This window comes from Mixophyes fleayi, chromosome 1, assembly GCF_038048845.1.
Source record: "Mixophyes fleayi isolate aMixFle1 chromosome 1, aMixFle1.hap1, whole genome shotgun sequence".
Lineage (NCBI taxonomy): Eukaryota > Metazoa > Chordata > Amphibia > Anura > Limnodynastidae > Mixophyes > Mixophyes fleayi.
The window spans coordinates 442,229,840-442,251,293 of record NC_134402.1 but is presented as its reverse complement, the minus strand read 5'-3'; the positions used below and the strand labels follow the sequence as shown (position 1 = coordinate 442,251,293).

Below are 21,454 nucleotides of genomic sequence, written 5' to 3'. Positions count from 1 at the left end.
ACTGTCCTACTGTGCAGAGGCAGATTAGCTGCATTAGTGAGTAGTGAAAGGGTTGCCAGATAGGAAGGCTGTTTAACAAAGCAGAGCAAATTATCATTTTTTGAATAGAAATCTTTTAAATTATTAAGAGTACTAGTTCAGTTTGATTTTTATTGGGCTAATTATCCTTCTAATGCAAAAATCCCAGTTCAAAATCCCTTAATCCTTAATCCCCATGGTATCTATCTGCATAAACTCTCTCATTATTGAATAAGGAAATTCACATGCGATGTACATTATGTAAGGTACAGACATTATGTTGAAAATTGTTCGTAAAACATAGTGTCAGAAGTATATTTCTACTTGTTAGTTGCCTGTTAATCAGAGATGAGTGATATTTTCAAACCTGCTCTACAAAATATTTGTCCATCTCTGGCCCTTCTCACCAGTACCACCATCACCACTACTACACAATCCTACCACCATCCCCGCTGCTCCACAGCACTGCCAACATCCCTAATCCTCCACACCTCTACCACCATCCCTACTCCTCCAAACCACTGCCACCATCCCTACTCCTCCACACCTCTACCACCATCCCTACTCCTCCATACCACTGCCACCATCCTTACTCCTCCACACCTCTACCACCATCCCTACTCCTCCAAACCACTGCCACCATCCCTACTCCTCCACAACTCTACCACCATCCCTACTCCTCCACACCACTGCCACCATCCCTACTCCTCCACACCACTGCCACCATCCATACTCCTCCACACCTCTACCAACATCCCTACTCCTCCAAACCACTGCCACCATCCCTACCCCTCCACACCACTACCACCATCATTACTCCTACCACCATCCCTACTCCTCCACACCACTGCCACCATCCCTACTTTTCCACACCACTACCACAATCATTACTCCTCCACACCTCTACCACCATAATTACTCCTCTAAACCACTGCCACCATCCCTACTGCTCCACACCTCTACCACCATCCCTACTCCTCCAAACCACTGCCACCATCCCTACTCCTCCACACCTCTACCACCATCCCTACTCCTCCACACCACTGCCACCATCCCTACTCCTCCACACCTCTACCACCATCCCTACTCCTCCACACCACTGCCACCATCCCTACTCCTCCACACCTCTACCACCATCCTTACTCCTCCACACCACTGCCACCATCCCTACTCCTCCACACCACTGCCACCATCCATACTCCTCCACACCTCTACCACCATCCCTACTCCTCCAAACCACTGCCACCATCCCTACTCCTCCACACCACTACCACCATCATTACTCCTACCACCATCCCTACTCCTCCACACCACTGCCACCATCCCTACTCCTCCAAACCACTGCCACCATCATTACTCCTACCACCATACCTACTCCTCCACACCACTGCCACCATCCCTACTCCTCCACACCACTGCCACCATCCCTACTCCTCCACACCTCTACCACCATCCTTACTCCTCCACACCACTGCCACCATCCCTACTCCTCCACACCACTGCCACCATCCATACTCCTCCACACCTCTACCACCATCCCTACTCCTCCAAACCACTGCCATCATCCCTACTCCTCCACACCACTACCACCATCATTACTCCTACCACCATCCCTACTCCTCCACACCACTGCCACCATCCCTACTCCTCCAAACCACTGCCACCATCATTACTCCTACCACCATCCCCAACCTCCATACCACTACCACCATCCCCAACCCTTCATGGCCCTTCTCACCAGTACCACCATCACCACTACTACACACTCCTATCACCATCCCCGCTCCTCCACACCACTGCCACCATCCCTACTCCTCCACACCTCTACCACCATCCCTACTCCTCCAAACCACTGCCACCATCCCTACTCCTCCACACCTCTACCACCATCCCTACTCCTCCAAACCACTGCCACCATCCCTACTCCTCCACACCTCTACCACCATCCCTACTTCTCCACACCTCTACCACCATCCCTACTCCTCCAAACCACTGCCACCATCCCTACTCCTCCACACCACTGCCACCATACATACTCCTCCACACCTCTACCACCATCCCTAATCCTCCAAACCACTGCCACCATCCCTACTTCTCCACACCACTGCCACCATCCATACTACTCCACACCTCTACCACCATCCCTAATCCTCCAAACCACTGCCACCAACCCTACTCCTCCACACTAGTTGTGTGCCGTTTCTCCACACCACTACCACCATCCCTAGACCCAGCCCTTCATACAACTACCACCATCCCCACCCTCCATACCACTACCACCATCAGTTTTCCTCTGCACAGTTTGATGATTCGCTATTGTAAAATATCTTCAGTAAATTGCTGTTTGGGTGAATGACTTTCACCATATTACACACACACACACACACACACAGTAAGCAGACATAGCAAGAACTCATTTTACTTTAGCTGTTATTAAATAATGAAATTTATTTTGTTAAACTTTTTTTTTAAATGATGCTACCATAAGAAATTGAACATCTTTCAATTATTCAATCAGAAAGCTGTTGGCATTTCAGCAGCTGAATCACCCAGAATCAGTCAAGTGAAATATTTGGTTATATTTAAATCCTAGAAGTACTGCCAGCTCGCTCATTTGTAGAATGACACATTTAAACTTTTCTTGATGAGGTGAAAGCCAAATGACTTTATGAGAACAGGCAACAGACCTGGTGCTTTCCAGTAGTTTAGCAAAGGTGCTATTTAACCCCTTAGAGACAGGATCTGCTTCACATCTTAACGAACAGACTAGGTTTCAGGATTTTGTGATGTGTAAGGGTACACACATTTATTTTCACAAATTAATTTCAAGACCTACCCTAGTCCTATTAAAGCTTTTCTATCTATGGCTGCTTTCATGCAGTGAAACCGTAGTATCTTACCCCAGTACCTAAGAGATAACAGACATGAGTACTTTCCCCAGGGTGTCTCCCCTATTGCCAGCCCTAATGGGTCTCCCCTATTACCAGCCCTAGTAGATTCAGCAGTAATTTGATTTAATTTCATCTGCTTATGTGCTGATCAAGGTCTCCTCTACACCCTGTGTCTCTAACATTGCATCTATTTTTCCCTGTGAGTTTTCACATATATTTAAAAGCATCTGGATGGGCAAATTTAAAAATGTATATGGCTAATTTCTCATGATAAAATAAATATATTTGAACCCTTGGTAGAGGGAGAAGAGAAGGTAGGGCTTCAGCGCAATTTAGTCATGATCACATCATCATCATGACCACCTGACCTGGCATGGCCAATCGGAGCTGAGGAGGGCCCGAAAAGTCAACTTGTGTTTCTTATAAAGAACAAGTTTATGGACAATGCCTGCAGCATTTGTGTCGCTCTAGGGTGGAATCCGTTCTGCCATACTGAACAGGTGATGTCATCGATAGTTGCCTATTTGCTGCTCCATCAAGCTAGGCAGGCTCCACCCCTGCAGAATATAAGATAGACAGGCTCCACCCCTGCGGAATACATGAAAGACAGGCTCCTCCTCTGCAGAATATGAGCAACAAATCTTTGGAAATGTAGAATTCCGGGTCTTTCATGGTAGCTGCATCACACCTTTAGAATATATATCCACATGTAGACGTTTGGCCTAAATTCAGTTCAAAAAGTTGCAAATCACAGGCAAAAGTCAATTTTCATTTGTCTACCCCCCAATTCTTAAATTAAGTTATAATTCCACATTATCTGCTGCTTTTTGCACTTGGTGTGGGGTACTCTATGTTAAACTATCGATTAGCAGTTTTGGGGAGTAATTTATGTTCTGCTATTTTTTTTCCACCTGATCTATTGTTTCCAGCATGTAATCAATCACTGTTTATGTTAAATACTTCCCATCGATAATACTAGGAACTACATGCAGTATATAAGTCTTAAGACTTAAGAAATCTTAATATCGTTTCTTAGGAAAGAACTGAGACAACATTCTTACCACAAAATTAGGAGCAGATATCTATTTTCAAAATAATGTTCATTTCACTTCTTTAAGACAGAAGGTTTCGTCCGGACATGCAATACTTCAGTTTTCAAATGTGTTCTTTCTATCTTCAGTCAGTAGGATGCTTTTGTAAATTGCTTGTTTATCTCATTTTAATAACAGTTATGTTGTTTTAAAATGCTCTTTTTAAATTGTATTCATCTCACAACCAGCAATAAAACAAAACAGAAAGTGGCACACAAAGTACAGATTTTAACAGTATAAAACATTAAAGTCTTTCTAAACCTGCACAAATGCTTAAACCCCAAAGGTAATTATTATCGTACTTTTCTTTTCAGAGTATAAAAGTTAGCTGGTTACCACCCCCATCGGGAACACAAAATGGATTTATTACCGGTTACAAAATCCGTCACCGAAAGACCACCCGGCGAGGGGAACTGGAGACTATAGAACCAAATAATCTGTGGTACTTGTTCACAGGTAAGTGTTCTGAGATTATTATTATTGTTATTATTATTATCTTTTATTTTTTAGGCGCCACAAGGCTTCCACAGCGCCGTACATAGTACAAACAGTAGACTATACAGGATATAACAGTACAGAACAATAAACAAAAAGTAACAATACTTCAGAAACTCCAGGCAGGCAGATGCAATAGACACGGAGCAGAAGAACGGGTAAGGAGGGAAGAGGGCTCTGCTCATGCGAGCTTACATCCTAAGGGAGGTTAAACAGACTAGGCACAAGAGGAGCCAGTTTGAGGGAATGGGAGAGAGGGGAGAATGAGCGGAGGAGATGGGGGTTAAGTGGATGGTTGGTAGGCTTTGAGAAAGAGGTGAGTTTTGAGTGCACGTTTGAAGGACCACAGAGTATGAGAGAGGCGGATGGAGCGAGGGAGGTCATTCCAGTGAAGGGGGGCTGCACGGGAAAAGTCCTGGATTCTGGAATGGGAAGAGGTGATGATCAGATTAAACCTTATAGTTTAAGTAATGCACTTATGAATTCTATTAAACATATCTGTTTCCTTGTAGCTTTAAGGACTGTGTTTGTTGAGCTCTAAGCGGTTATAGCTGATTTATTATAATTATTATTATAATCTTTTATTTATAAGGACCCAAAAAAAGGTCTTCAGCTCCGCACATAACATTTACAGTAGAATACAATGATCCATACTACATTGCATTATACATAATTAAACTAAACATAATTATAAAAAAACCAGGCATCTACTAATTAGCAGATTACACACATATAATTTAGTAATGCAAATCAAGTTATTTAGGGGACAGTGAGGGAGAGAGATGATAGCGTCCAACATGAACTATGTTTAGTTTAATTATGTATAATGTAATGTAGTATGGATCATTGTATTGGCCTGGGCTCTAAAACAGCGCTAGAGATACAACCTAGAGGTACAGAGGGTGATGGAATAAATAGTAGGAGGAGAACATAAGGAAAGGGAACCCTGCTCTTGACAGGTTACATCCCAAAGGGAAGGTAAGACGCAAATCGGGTGGCACCAAGTGGGGGAGCGGAGGTGGTGGAAGGTGACTTCCTACTGTGATAAATGTGTCTAAAGAAGGATGGAAAAAACTCTGGAAGTTCTTACAATGTCACATGTTTCTATTCTATAGACCAAAAACTGTGCCATATTTCAATGATCTCAATAACAATTATAAGTATGAGTTGTGGGATATTTGAATTCTAATGGAAGACGGAATGCCCACGTAACATGAGTGTAAACTCTTGTCCATAATACTTATGGCAGTGGTATGGAAAATGTAATGGGAATATAAGTGAATGGAATTTCATAGTTTAACAAGTAAAACATTAGGAGAAGTGGAATAGCACCCATAGGAAAACCGAGGGGAGTTACTAGTGCCTGGAAACCCCCCTCCAAGCCTGATGCGGTGTATAATTGAGGTGGCTGGACCCTGCCACTGCTTCACACGGCTCTGCTTGAAAAGGGATAAAAATTATAGCCATGCCCCCATGAATTCTGGTCACGCCCACTGGCAGCATGGTGTGGAAACCCCCCTCTACAAATCCTGCGTTTGCCCCTGAGCACCGTACACATCTCCACTTCCACCACTGATGTATACAGACAGTCCTGAATGATGGTTTCACTTCCATTCCATTCAAGAACATCCTAGAGTTCTACGCGAATATGACTTAAGTATTGTACTCTGCACAGAATCACAGGATACCTCAGACAGTTCCAATAGCCTTTGTATCATGGACTCTATGCGGTACATAATGTTGTCTAATATCCCCTGATCCGATCTTACACATAAAAGCAAGTTATATCTCTGCTTCAGTTTTTCTTTAATTTTCTTCTGCCCAGCTTTCTCTGGATTAATTTACCAGTAAAGATTAATTGTGATTAAATTAGCTCAGAGAAATAAATGATGTTCCCCCTGCTCAGCTGGTTGTCAGATATTTATCAGGATTGATCTACATAATAAGGCTCTATTATTGGAAATCAATGTTAGGGCCGATCTGTCTGTCAGAGAGAGATGTATTATTGAGGGCTGTAAATGAAAGGAGAGATTGAGGTAATTGAAAAGGTAGATACCTTGATAAAGTGAGGACACTTATCTCTCTACAAGAACGTGACCTTTTCGTTTAGGAGAGAGAATAAGATTCTTGCATCCCTATCTCGCTGTGCACACTGTATTAGAGAAGTTATAATTACATAGTTACAGGGAAGATATTGGAAATCGTCTATGGATCGTGAACTGGTTCAGTCCCAAGACAGGCGGCTGATAAATTGGTGCCAAATCATAGTAACTCTCTCTATATTATTATAGAATTGCCAACACTAATCTAAATGTCCCTGTAGCTAACACACAATGCAGCTATGTTGTGGGATGAGCACTGAATTCCAATGAGGCGTGAGGCAGAAAACACCTCGTGCCTCAGTGATGTCACTGGCTCCTAGAGAATTCATTGGCTGCATTCTAATGAATATTCATTCACCCCACAATACGGTTGGTTGCTACCATTGGTCATGCAGCATTACCCTAGTAATGTCAATCGTCTTTAATAAATTCAAATTGATAGGTAGGATTCTCACTTATATTGGTTCAGTCTACAAAATGCCCCGGGAATTCATCTCCATGCTCAGTGCCGCAATGGATTTACTTTCTCTGCAAAGGGCCGCGTGGCGCTTGTTAAAATGATTTAATTAAGACTGTGTGTATGTGTACAGTATGTATGTATGTATGTGTATATTAAATGTGAATATATATGTACTGGCCATGATGCCCAGTAATATGTACAATATATAAATATATAGTAATGCTCAGTAATATGCCACTATAGCACTAGTCTCCATTATTGTACTATCTGTAGCAGTATTAGTGTCTATGAGTATGGCCAGTAGTAGTGCCCATTAATGTCATGTGTAGGTGTCGTACTCGTTAAAATGCTACGGGTAGTCGTGGTTGTAATCACCCCGGTAATGTGCCCAGTAGCAAGTCACAAGTTGTACTAGTAGTAGTGCCCAGCAATATGGACAGCAGTGATAGTAATAGGCCATCCGTTGTACTCAGACCTGTTGCCAAAGCCTCCGTATCCCAAACCCTACCTTGTCCGGTTTGGGTTTGAGGAGGTTTCTATATGATTACCACCGCTACACAGTTAACTTAAACATTTAGGGGTATATTTACTAAATTGGCAGTTTAAAAAAGTGGAGATCTTGTCTATAACAACCAATCAGATTATAGTTATCATTTTTTTAGTACATTCTACAAAAGGACAGCTAGAATCTGATTGGTTGCTCTAGGCAACATCTCCAGACAACACTCTGACCCCCAAACCAACACTGCTGTGACTGGATCTTCTATCTCCACTTTTCCCATTGCAAACTGGGTAGACCAGTATGCAATATGTGGCTCGAAATCTCATGTATATAACTCTTATTGTCCTATAGATTATAAGCCTGCACTCAGGGCCCTCTAACCTCTCTACCTGTCTGTAATACCCAGTCCCGTTTGATCGTTCCCATTAGTAGGGCACTGCGCAATGTGCTAGCGTTATATAAATAAATGCTAATAATGTACATCCGATGCCTTGACGGCTCTTGACTTAACGTGGCGGATGCAACGCTGGCTTCTAATTGGCTGCAGCCAACAGCCAATTAAAATATGGCAGTGCATAACTTTATATCCCTACACGTGAGGAGAGGCTAGTGTCATTTATGCAATGATATTACAGCCCTTAGCCCATCCCATTCTCTCAGAAGTCTGCATAAGGCAGAGGGCCGCAGGGCGAGAACAATGGGCCACATGCAGCCTTGAGTATTTGCCTCTAAAGAACCATATGGAGTCTGTTTATAAATATATCTTATATTATATATATTACACTTGTATATCTAATATACCTATGTTAAAGTACACATATATACAAAAATAAAGTGCATTGATAGTCTTAGTTTTATATATATGATATACACTTGAACTCTACTAAAGTGTACATTTTAAGGCTCATTTAAGGGTAATTTATTTATAAAGTGAAGATGGGCAAATGACTGCGACCAGCAATTAACTTTGATCGATCTGGTGCAAGTTAGGCCATGAAAACAATTCTCTGGTTACGATGGATTATTGCACAACTGTGCTTTGTTAGTAAATAACACATATGTCACGGGCACTAGGAGTCTTTACCCAGGGATCACCAGGTGATAGGCTTACCAGAGCAGTATAGGTGGTAATATGGTACTCTGGTAGCAGGGTGATCACGGAACAGGAAAATAGCAGATGATGAGATGCTCAGGAAAGTCTATGACTAGCAGCACTGGCAATATGGAGGTAGTAATACACGAGGAACTGTATGGACAAAGGACACGTGAAGGTAGTCAGTGGTCTGCGGTAGCAAGTTGTACCACTGCTATAGTGAGGAGGAATGTCCAACAGAAACGAGGAGGTGATGAGAGTCAGCGGTCTGCGGATAGCAAGTTGTACCGCTGTCTGAGTGAAGGAATGGAATCCAAGTGGAGGTATCCGGGAAGTCAGTGGTCTGCGTTAGCAAGTTGTACCACTGCTATGTGAGAGGATACTGAAGCAGGTGAAACTGGAAACAGGGGTCAGTGGTCTGCCACTAGCAAGTTGTACCACTGAATATATAAGTGAGGAGGTGCACGGGGAGAGACTGCAACACAATATATACACGGGCACCTTGACTTTGATCCACAGTAATATGCACAATATAAATGTATAAATGACTGAACAACACTGCCAATAAAGAAAGTCTCTTGAAGTAATCCAGCATGAGATAACACAGTCAATGATGGCACTAGACTCAGCGGATAGTAGACTCCAGAGGAGAACCAACACAGTCCAGCAAGGTATGCAATACACAGCACAGTCAATGGGAAGTATGCATACCGTGGTTCAGGAGAAGGCAGTCAGACAGAAGTGCAGAGATACCTGAACGGCAGGAGGCCGGCAGGATGCAAAGTCCCTGGATGGGTGAAGCGGTGGTCTAGCAGGTGCAGCGCACAGGTAGGTAGACCAGCAGGGAACCCAGGAAGGCGTGGAGAGCGGATCAGCAGTAGATGGATGCGTAGCGCTGAGAAGTAACAGCAGCGGGTCTCTGCGGGAACACGGAGGTAGCCAATAGCAACCAGCAGGTGCAGTAACGATGGGACACAGGAGCAGAGTTGAACTGGAACAATTGATCACGGAGAGTAGCGGGTAGCAATAGTGGCAGCCGACTCAGGGAAACACGGGAGAGTTGATAAGGGCTGAAGACTGAAGCGCACAGAGGCGGCGGATAGGAATCAGCTAAACAGTCACGATGAAACACAGACGGGTTGCAGGTTGAAGACTGTAGTGCACGGAGGCAGCGGATAGGAATCAGCGAGCAGTCACGATGATGAAACACAGACGAGTTGCAGGTTGAAGACTGTAGTGCACGGAGGCAGCGGATAGGAATCAGCCAAACAGTCACGATGATGAAACACAGACGAGTTGCAGGTTGAAGCCTGTAGTGCACGGAGGCAGCGGATAGGAATCAGCTGGCAGTCACAATCATGAACAGGTGAGAGGATGTGAATGAAAGACTGTAGTGCACGGAGGCAGCGGATAGGCATCAGCTAACAGTCCCAATGATACAAGGTAGAGTTGAAGTGGTTTAGAAGACTGTAGTGCACGGAGGCAGCGGATAGGAATCAGCTCACAGTCACGATGATACAGTAGATGGTAGAAGTGGTATGGGAACCACAGTAGTAGAAGTGGTTTGGAAACCACAGAGGTAGAAGTGGTTTGGAAACCACAGGAATCAGCTGGGCTGAATAAACGAGGAAACACAGGAACACCTTCAGAGACTCATGGGGAATGAGACTCCAAGATCAGGCAACGTGGTGTTGACCACAGGTGCTTAATATAGGGAGGTTGCCTGATCTGCCAATTAAGTTAAAGGAACATACACTGGAGGTATAGAAAGGGCTGCGCATGCGCAGTCCCTCAGGATGGAGGACGGCCACGGTTCCTAAATGTCCGGGAAGAAGCACTCACAGTCCGGTGAGTGACAGTACCCCCTCTTTTAAAGGTGGGCACAGAACGCCTGGAACCGGGCTTGTCCGGATTTTTAGAATAAAACTTCTTCAGAAGGGCAGGAGCATTAAGATCTTCAGCTTTGATCCATGAACGCTCTTCAGGACCAAAGCCCTTCCAATGAACGAGGAAACGGAGGACTCCTCGCGAAATTTTTGCATCCAATACCTCAGTAATCTCGAAATCCTCCTCCTGATGAACTTGAACTGGCTGCGGTGCTGAGGGAGGAGTCGAGAAATGGTTGATGATGAGAGGTTTGAGCAAGGACACATGGAAGGCATTGGAAATCCGAAGATTCTTAGGAAGAAGAAGTTTAACACATACTGGATTGATAACTTGAATGATCCTATATGGACCAATAAAACGAGGGGCGAATTTCATAGATGGAACCTTCAAACGAATATTTTTGGTAGATAACCAGACACGATCTCCAATTTTTAGTGGTGGAATAGCCCGCCTCTTCTTATCTGCGAAAGACTTATATTTATTAGATGTCTTCTTTAAACAGGTTTTGACCTGAGACCAGATATTTTTGAAGGTCTGACAAGCAGTCTCCACAGCAGGAACTTGGGTGGGCGGGAGGGCAGGAAATTCCGGAAAAGACGGATGGTGACCGTAGACCACAAAGAATGGAGTTTTGGATGATGACTCATGGTACATATTGTTATGGGCGAATTCAGCCCAAGGGAGCAATTCTACCCAGTTGTCTTGGTTGGCTGAAGAGAACATCCTAATAAAAGTCTCAAGATCTTGATTGACTCGTTCCGTTTGTCCGTTAGATTGCGGATGGTAAGACGATGAGAGTGCTAATCGTATGCCCAAGGTTTTACAAAGGGCCCGCCAGAATCTGGAAACGAATTGTACTCCTCTATCCGACACAATCTCAGACGGACATCCATGGATGCGGAAGATTTCTTTAATGAAATGTTCAGCCAGAGTAGACGAGGAAGGTAAACCGGACAGAGGGACGAAATGGGCCATCTTCGAAAATCTGTCTACCACTACCCAAATAGTATTGTGATTCTTACTTGGTGGCAAATCAGTAACGAAATCCATACTAATATGGGTCCAAGGCTTGGACGGAATGGGTAGCGGTCGCAGCAACCCTGCTGGAGTTCTGCGGGAGGATTTGAACTGAGAACATAAATCACAGGAAGCAATAAACTCTTTGACGTCTCTCCTCATTGAAGGCCACCAGTAACTTCGAGAGAGAATCTCAAAGGTCTTGTGTTCACCGGCGTGTCCAGAAAAACGAGAGGCATGGAACCACGAAAGGATTTTCCTCCTCAGAGTAGGAGGCACGAGGGTCTTCCCAAATGGTAGCATTTTGGTGGATGAAGCAGCCAGAGAAATACATTTGGGGTCTAGAATAGTATGGTTGGGAACCTCTTCTACATCAGAGGACGTCACAAAAGCTCGAGATAGAGCGTCAGCTTTCTTGTTCTTAGCGGCTGGTTTGAAGGTTATAATTAATTCAAAACGGGAAAAGAAAAGAGACCATCTTGCTTGACGAGGGTTCAAGCATTGGGCAGATTGCAAATATGACAAGTTCTTATGATCCGTGAAGATCGTCACCGGATGGCGAGCTCCTTCCAACAAGTATCTCCATTCCTCCAATGCAGCTTTGATGGCCAGCAACTCCTTGTCCCCGATAGTATAATTTTTCTCTGCGGGCAGAAGACCCCGAGAGTAGAAGGCACAAGGATGTAATTTTTGTTGCTCCGAGCGTTGGGAGAGAATAGCTCCTAAGCCCACATTAGAGGCATCTACTTCTAGGAAGAAGGGGAGTGTCACATCAGGCTGTCGCAGAATGGGAGCAGACGAGAAGGCCTCTTTGAGGATTTGAAAGGCTTGGAGAGCCTCCGATGACCATTGCTTAGTATTAGCCCCTTTCCGAGTTAGGGCCACAATGGGAGATGCAATGGATGAAAAGTCTTGAATGAAGCGTCTATAGTAATTGGCAAAACCTAAAAAACGCTGGATGGCACGAAGAGTAGTTGGCTGAGGCCAATGTAGTACAGCATTTACTTTGTCTGGATCCATCTTCAGGCCAACTCCGGAAACTATATACCCCAAGAATGGAATCTGGGGTAACTCGAATGAACATTTTTCCAATTTACAGAACAATGAGTTTTTCCGTAGTCTGGAGAGGACCTCTGCCACATGTTGGTGATGAGAAGGCAGGTCCTGTGAGAAGATCAATATGTCGTCCAGGTAGACAACGACACATACATATAATAAGTCCCGAAAGATCTCATTGATGAAACCCTGGAAAACAGCGGGGGCATTACACAGCCCGAAGGGCATTACTAAATATTCGTAATGCCCATCTCTGGTGTTAAACGCGGTCTTCCATTCGTCACCGGAACGGATTCTAATTAAATTGTAGGCACCACGAAGATCCAACTTAGTAAATATCCGAGCTCCCTTGATGCGATCAAATAACTCAGTGATCAGCGGAATGGGATACCGATTCTTGATAGTAATGGCGTTGAGTCCACGAAAATCTATACAAGGGCGTAATGATCCATCCTTCTTTTTGACGAAGAAGAACCCAGCTCCAGCGGGAGAGGTGGAAGGTCGAATGAACCCACGCTGGAGATTCTCCTGTATGTACTCAGATGTGGCTTGAGTTTCAGGTAACGAGAGAGGATAGACCCGACCCCTGGGAGGAGTCTTGCCAGGTAGAAGGTCGATCGGACAATCCCAAGAACGATGAGGAGGAAGACGTTCAGACTGAGCTTTATCAAACACATCGGCAAATGAAGCATACTGAGGAGGGAGTCCCGGGGAGGAAGATGAGATGGAAGATCGCTGTACTTTAAGAGGAATAACTTGAGAGAGACAACGATGGTGACATTCCGACCCCCAAGACGTAACTTGAGGGGTGTGCCAGTCAATCTGGGGAGAGTGACACTGAAGCCATGGAAGGCCTAAGACAATCGGACTTGTCGTAACTGGAAGAATTAAAAACGAAATTTCTTCATGGTGTAGTACACCAATCTGAAGGGTTACTGGAGACGTACTCTGGGTGATGAGACCATTGATGAGACGTGATCCATCTATAGCCGTCACAGTAATGGGTGTTTTTAAAGTGATCACTGGTAGGGACCATTGATTCACTAGTGATTTAGAAATGAAATTTCCTGCTGCTCCGGAATCAATCAATGCCTGTGACTCAAAGGATTTGGTAGCAAAGGAGAGCGTAACATCAAAAGCGCAGACTTTAGATTTCATAGACAATGGAGAGGACTCCAGGGACCCTAACTTCACCTCTCCAGAACTAGTTAGGGCCTGGCATTTCCCGATCTCTTAGGACAAGAGCTGAGCATATGCGTGGAATCAGCACAATAGATACAGAGTCTATTCTTTACTCTTCGTTTCCTCTCCTCTGAAGATAATTTGGAACGTCCTATCTCCATGGGAATCACAGAGGATGGAGCTGGACGAAATTGAGGGTTTAAACGAAGAGGTGCTTTGACAGCCGTTGTTTTCTCAGACTCTCTTTCACGAAATCTCATATCTACACGATGGCAAAGAGAGATCAAATCTTCTAGTGACGAAGGAAGCTCTTGGGTAGTCAGTGCATCTTTAATTTTATCGGAGAGCCCCTGCCAGAAGGCGGCAACTAATGCTTCAGTGTTCCACTGAAGTTCAGAGGCTAAGATCCTAAATTGAATGACATACTGTCCTACTGTATGGGAGCCTTGTCGCAAACGAAGAATGCTGGAAGCAGCGGAGGTCACACGACCTGGTTCATCGAACACACTTCGGAACGTGGAAATGAATTTGGCACTATCTTGTAGAATTGGATCGTTTCTTTCCCACAGAGGGGAGGCCCAAGCCAGGGCTTGTCCAGAAAACAATGAGATAAGATAGGCCACTCTGGAACGATGGGTAGAAAAATTTTGAGGTTGGAGTTCAAAATGGACTGAACATTGGTTAAGAAAACCTCTACAAGTTTTGGGGTCCCCGTCATATTTTGACGGAGTAGGCAGGTGAAGCGTAGGAGCTGTAGACACCTGGGATGGCACTGGGGAAACGGAGGAAAGCACAGGAGCTTCAATATTAGCTGTAACAGTCTGTCCAGATGTTCCTTGGGAGGTTAACGATTGGTAACATTGAAGTAACAGCTGTTGGCGAGCATCCTGTTGCTCCACACGGCTGACCAGATGCTGCAGCATCTCTTTAGCGGTAGGTTCCGTATCTGGGTCTGTCATGGCCTGATCTTACTGTCACGGGCACTAGGAGTCTTTACCCAGGGATCACCAGGTGATAGGCTTACCAGAGCAGTATAGGTGGTAATATGGTACTCTGGTAGCAGGGTGATCACGGTACAGGAAAATAGCAGATGATGAGATGCTCAGGAAAGTCTATGACTAGCAGCACTGGCAATATGGAGGTAGTAATACACGAGGAACTGTATGGACAAAGGACACGTGAAGGTAGTCAGTGGTCTGCGGTAGCAAGTTGTACCACTGCTATAGTGAGGAGGAATGTCCAACAGAAACGAGGAGGTGATGAGAGTCAGCGGTCTGCGGATAGCAAGTTGTACCGCTGTCTGAGTGAAGGAATGGAATCCAAGTGGAGGTATCCGGGAAGTCAGTGGTCTGCGTTAGCAAGTTGTACCACTGCTATGTGAGAGGATACTGAAGCAGGTGAAACTGGAAACAGGGGTCAGTGGTCTGCCACTAGCAAGTTGTACCACTGAATATATAAGTGAGGAGGTGCACGGGGAGAGACTGCAACACAATATATACACGGGCACCTTGACTTTGATCCACAGTAATATGCACAATATAAATGTATAAATGACTGAACAACACTGCCAATAAAGAAAGTCTCTTGAAGTAATCCAGCATGAGATAACACAGTCAATGATGGCACTAGACTCAGCGGATAGTAGACTCCAGAGGAGAACCAACACAGTCCAGCAAGGTATGCAATACACAGCACAGTCAATGGGAAGTATGCATACCGTGGTTCAGGAGAAGGCAGTCAGACAGAAGTGCAGAGATACCTGAACGGCAGGAGGCCGGCAGGATGCAAAGTCCCTGGATGGGTGAAGCGGTGGTCTAGCAGGTGCAGCGCACAGGTAGGTAGACCAGCAGGGAACCCAGGAAGGCGTGGAGAGCGGATCAGCAGTAGATGGATGCGTAGCGCTGAGAAGTAACAGCAGCGGGTCTCTGCGGGAACACGGAGGTAGCCAATAGCAACCAGCAGGTGCAGTAACGATGGGACACAGGAGCAGAGTTGAACTGGAACAATTGATCACGGAGAGTAGCGGGTAGCAATAGTGGCAGCCGACTCAGGGAAACACGGGAGAGTTGATAAGGGCTGAAGACTGAAGCGCACAGAGGCGGCGGATAGGAATCAGCTAAACAGTCACGATGAAACACAGACGGGTTGCAGGTTGAAGACTGTAGTGCACGGAGGCAGCGGATAGGAATCAGCGAGCAGTCACGATGATGAAACACAGACGAGTTGCAGGTTGAAGACTGTAGTGCACGGAGGCAGCGGATAGGAATCAGCCAAACAGTCACGATGATGAAACACAGACGAGTTGCAGGTTGAAGCCTGTAGTGCACGGAGGCAGCGGATAGGAATCAGCTGGCAGTCACAATCATGAACAGGTGAGAGGATGTGAATGAAAGACTGTAGTGCACGGAGGCAGCGGATAGGCATCAGCTAACAGTCCCAATGATACAAGGTAGAGTTGAAGTGGTTTAGAAGACTGTAGTGCACGGAGGCAGCGGATAGGAATCAGCTCACAGTCACGATGATACAGTAGATGGTAGAAGTGGTATGGGAACCACAGTAGTAGAAGTGGTTTGGAAACCACAGAGGTAGAAGTGGTTTGGAAACCACAGGAATCAGCTGGGCTGAATAAACGAGGAAACACAGGAACACCTTCAGAGACTCATGGGGAATGAGACTCCAAGATCAGGCAACGTGGTGTTGACCACAGGTGCTTAATATAGGGAGGTTGCCTGATCTGCCAATTAAGTTAAAGGAACATACACTGGAGGTATAGAAAGGGCTGCGCATGCGCAGTCCCTCAGGATGGAGGACGGCCACGGTTCCTAAATGTCCGGGAAGAAGCACTCACAGTCCGGTGAGTGACAACATATTAACTTTTAAACTGAAAATGCGGTTTGCAGTGGGGAAAATCTTCAACAGATAAAACACGTATATCTAGAATGGGAAATCCAGCAAATATATAAACAACTTTACTGAGCCCATAGTCAGTGATCAGAATGCCCGGCGTTCGTTTGGTGACCTTCAAAATATAAACGTTACCATTGATGTCAGTTGTTTTATTGCAACTTTATGCACGTTTCCATTACTGATCTCAATTGTATTTCAGTTGAAAGCAATAATGGGCAATCCCACGGTATGCTAGAACATGGTAACATTTTCATTCTTAAACATTTTTTTTATAAGATAACATTTGTAGTTTTTATGAAAAGAGTGACATTGCGGCTTGTTTAAGTGTTTCAGTTAAATGTTGTGCTTTCGCTGTGCGTATTTCTTGGCTGAGTAAGTATATATATTTTTTCAGGATAATGAGACGTTTGCCATAACAGGGTAATTTAAGCCGCACTTACAGTTTTAAATATCTTGCATTAGTTTTATAGCAAAACGTCTTTTTACTAAGCCTCAAAGTGCTTTTCCAATGTGAATATTCTCTCCTCGCTTATTTATTTTGCCATTTCGTCTGTAATATGAAGTATTACAATACAATCTATTGTGTAGCTACTACCAGGAGTTTATTTGCTGTTTAAAATAGCGCGCTGAAGACATAAAAATGGACTATGGTCTTGAAGTGAATAAAAACTAAATGAAATATATATATATATATATATATATATATATATATGTATATATATATATATATATATATATATATATATATATATATATTTTAAGAAACATAATTTATTTATAAATGTTCTACTACTACAACCCCAATGTAGCTTTCGATAAACTCTGTTCTAGTATCAAACCTTCTAAAAAGGAAAAGTGGAGATGTTGCCCATAGCAACTAGTCAGATTCCAGCCATCATTCTCTAGAATGTACTAGAGAAATAATAGCTAGGATCTGATTGGCTGCTATAGTCAACACCTCCACTTTTCCTATCAAGAAGGTTTCACACATTTGCCCATAAGGTGTACTGCAGGATTTTTACATTTCATATTGTTATAGTTTATAGTATATTTAAAAAATAACATTTGTTTAGTGTTTGACACATTATTTGATATGTTTTGCTAGGGAAGTTGTGTTTTATGGATTTTTGTGTTACAGGACTCGAAAAAGGAAGTCAGTACAGTTTCCAAGTCTCTGCAATGACAGTAAACGGAACTGGACCCTCCTCCGATTGGTATACAACTGAAACGCCAGAGAATGATCTTGATGGTAAATATGTTACACACGTGTGTAGCTTAATGTTTTTATACTATAGGCAATGTGTTAAAAGGTTAGCAGGCCAATTTAACATAAGCTATCGAAAACAGGGGACACCAGGGGGTAAATGTATCAAGTTGCGAGGTTCTGTCAGGTTTGAAATGTGAAGATGTTGCCTATAGCAACCAATCAGATTCTAGTTATCATTTTGTAGAATGTACTCAATAAATGATAGCTAAAATCTGATTGGTTGCTGTAGGCAACACCTCCACTTTTAAAACCCGCCGGAAACTCGCAGCTTGATACATTTACCCCCCAGGGACTCCCACAGAAACATGAGGATAGAGCATACAACTCCTCACCAATGACTCCATCTTCAAGATAAAAACCTAAGACTACATGCTACTGTATATGTTGAATTTCTGCTACATTAGACTGTTTTCTCTGTGTCACAACTATCTGTAATCTAAAGTCTGTCCGCACTAAAGATTAAAAATAACATTAAACCAAGTCCCTACGGGAAGATTTAAATGATACATTGTATTTATATACATGTGACTGTTCTGGATAATATGTGCATTATCCATATTTCTAAAACCTATCTATAACATATTTCATGTTATACTATAATAAATACTGTATTTCATAATTTATTCATTGATTTCCTCCAGCTCCGGATAAACATATTATTCAGTGGTGTTTAATTATACAAAACCACCATTAAAATTTTAAACAAAATATATATATATTTCCTCTGCAATATATTTCTCAGTATACTGCGCGTTCCAACAAATGAACAAAGGTCATATCGCTGGTTGCATTTCAATAGCAGGTGAATAATAATTCAAAACAAAATTATTTTTAAGTGGTTCTGGTACAGCTTTCAACACGACAAGCTGAAATGAATATTAAAATCTTGATTCAGCTCTATAATTTGCAACGTTAAGCATGCCGTAAAGTACTTTGCATAGAGTTGCATTTTTACCGATGTTTTGATCATACTAAAAGGAGTCACCATTTCTTAGGTACTAAGAGACCCCGGCATAGCTCTGTCAGACAGATTAATGGTAGTTACATTACAGCCTGCAGGATTCATGTTGTTCCATTTGCCGTCATTGCATGTCTGTTTAAAATAAGCATCGGTGAGACAGACAGTGTGTTGAAGTACTGTAATTCCCTTTGGATATCCCTTTTAATTAGTGTATTTTGTTAAAGTGATTGGAAAGCCCCACAACGCTGAAGAGTCAAGGTTTCCCGCAAAGCTCCCATGTGTTTGTTGACATCTGGGAAGTTTTCAGATATCTATTTTCCACATCGAGCTTCCCGTGCGATGAGAACGCCTTGAGATTATTGCCCTTAAAGGGTTCCATTTAATTTGCATAAGTGAGGATATATATGTAATGACTGAACATGTCGGGAGATGGGAATTCTAGATTAAAATACTCCGACTGCACTGATTACGTTGAACTCTTAAAGGAGATTTCAACCTTCAGATAATTTGCTATTATTGGCTTGTCTGTGCCCTCCTGCAAATTTTACTACACATTTATCATTCGCTTTGTAGCCATATGTTTAATTTACTTTTATTTATTTTTTGGGAGTAGAACTTGCTCTTTGATTGCTGGTCAAGATTTTCGTATTGTAAATACATTTTCACAGGCCTGATCCCATGAAAATATGAAAATTCTATTATGCATTATCAACTATAGACAGAATGTAACAATAGAGGGTGTGGGGGCTACAGGACCTCTCCAAGGGTGAGCAGAGCGTAGACCTCTTCTGAGCGGTGCATGCGCATTGGGTGCGTATGCCAGACCGCGCATGCTCAGAAGAAGCATGTAGCACATAGAGCAGATAGGGGTGCCCAAGAGGCAAGAATCACTGGACCCAACCCAAATTTTGCAGTGGGGTCCTGCAGTTGGGTCTCATCTTATATATTAAAAACTTCCAATGCAATGTATTTTGCACCTTCCAGTTGCACTTCTGCAGAGAAACATGTTTCTAAATACACTTTGCCCAATGTAAAAAAACACTTCAAACACACGTAGTGACAAATTACATAAGCACAGCCCCAATGTCCTCTCTCTCTTTCGTATGATTAATATTATGTTAATATGGGCTATAGATGCGACTAAACTGGTCAGTATTTTAGAGGAAAAATGAAAACATTTTATTTAAGGGTTGGCTCCATATTAGACTTTGATGCAACATTCACATTATTGTACAGTGCGGGTACAGTCCAGATTTTCTCCCTGTTCGTAGCGCCAGATGTACATCAAGTTTGAGGAGATGTCTCCAGAGACCAAAAGTAGGTGCAGAAGGTGGTTCATATAGTGCAAAAAAGAAGCATACTCTGCATATAGCACATCACCTTCACAGATGGCAAATCTGCAAAATATTTGCTTCTTCTGAGAGCACCTTATTTATAAGTGAAATATGGGTTTTTTCTACGTTTACAATGCAGTTGGTTACCCATAAATATCGCATTGTTTTTGCATTAATCATAACATTCATTTGATGTGCTATAACACTCCTAAGAAATCTGTTTTTCTGGCTTACAACTAGAATCTTCTCGTCCCTGTGCCTGAGTTATCTATTTATAACAAAAAATTCTGCCTTCCGAAAATGAGCAAAATGTATTAGTCAGCCTGCAAATGAGTTACTAGAAAGTTTATTAATGCTCCTTCTGTTTGCCTTGCAGAATCCCAAGTGCCAGACCAGCCCAGTTCTCTTCATGTCAGACCACTGTCTACCAGCATCATTATGAGTTGGACGCCGCCATTAAATCCGAACATCGTGGTGCGGGGGTATATCATTGGCTACGGTGTCGGAAGCCCCTATGCAGAGACAGTGAGAGTGGACAGCAAACAGCGTTATTATTCCATTGAGAATTTAGGTAAGTGCTTCTGGTTGTAGCCATGTTTGTAGAAGGTGGATAACTGAAATATTTTACAATAAACCTACAAAGTACTAAATTGCTGCAGCAGATCAGTTCATAAACATTATGGGACTGGTTTATGTTCGGACGTAAGTCCATTTGGCTGCCGTGTCTTGCATGACAAAGCTCTGCGCATGCCCAGAAAGAAAGCTCATACCCATGAACGCAGTTGCATATAATTCGTGTCTGAACGCAAATGACACTTCCGACTGCCTATGACTTGGTGGTGGAATGGGGGAGGGAAGGGGTTTACGGACATAGGGAATGTACAGTAAGGGTGTGCCGACTCAGATGCGGCATATTCACTTGTACTTTTTTCTGAAGCATCATTTGCACCACCTAGAGGTCAGGTGTAAGTGCCAACTGATAGTGATGACTGACGCGGCATAGTCTTTGTTTGGAAAAGAACACGCAAGTGTGCAGGTAGCTGCCACAGGACAGGTGTATGCCAGTATCAGACCATAAAATGCATTGTATGTACAGTACACATTAATAACATCTTGATTTATGTATTTAATGTAAAAAAAAAATCTAAAAAAATGCATATTTTTTTTAAACCAACCATACTGGTATTAATG

At 43.3% G+C, this 21,454-nt stretch overlaps 1 protein-coding gene across 2 annotated transcripts in view; it reads left to right on the top strand.

Moving 5' to 3' along the window:
• DCC (DCC netrin 1 receptor) overlaps window positions 1-21,454 on the top strand; it is a 605,048-nt gene that overhangs the window by 485,855 nt on the left and 97,739 nt on the right. For both annotated transcript variants that reach the window (XM_075185502.1, XM_075185492.1), the window contains exons 13-15: window positions 4,315-4,456; window positions 17,840-17,950; window positions 20,640-20,834. In XM_075185502.1, the coding sequence (XP_075041603.1) occupies window positions 4,315-4,456; window positions 17,840-17,950; window positions 20,640-20,834 (448 nt within the window). The remainder of the gene's footprint in view (window positions 1-4,314; window positions 4,457-17,839; window positions 17,951-20,639; window positions 20,835-21,454) is intronic.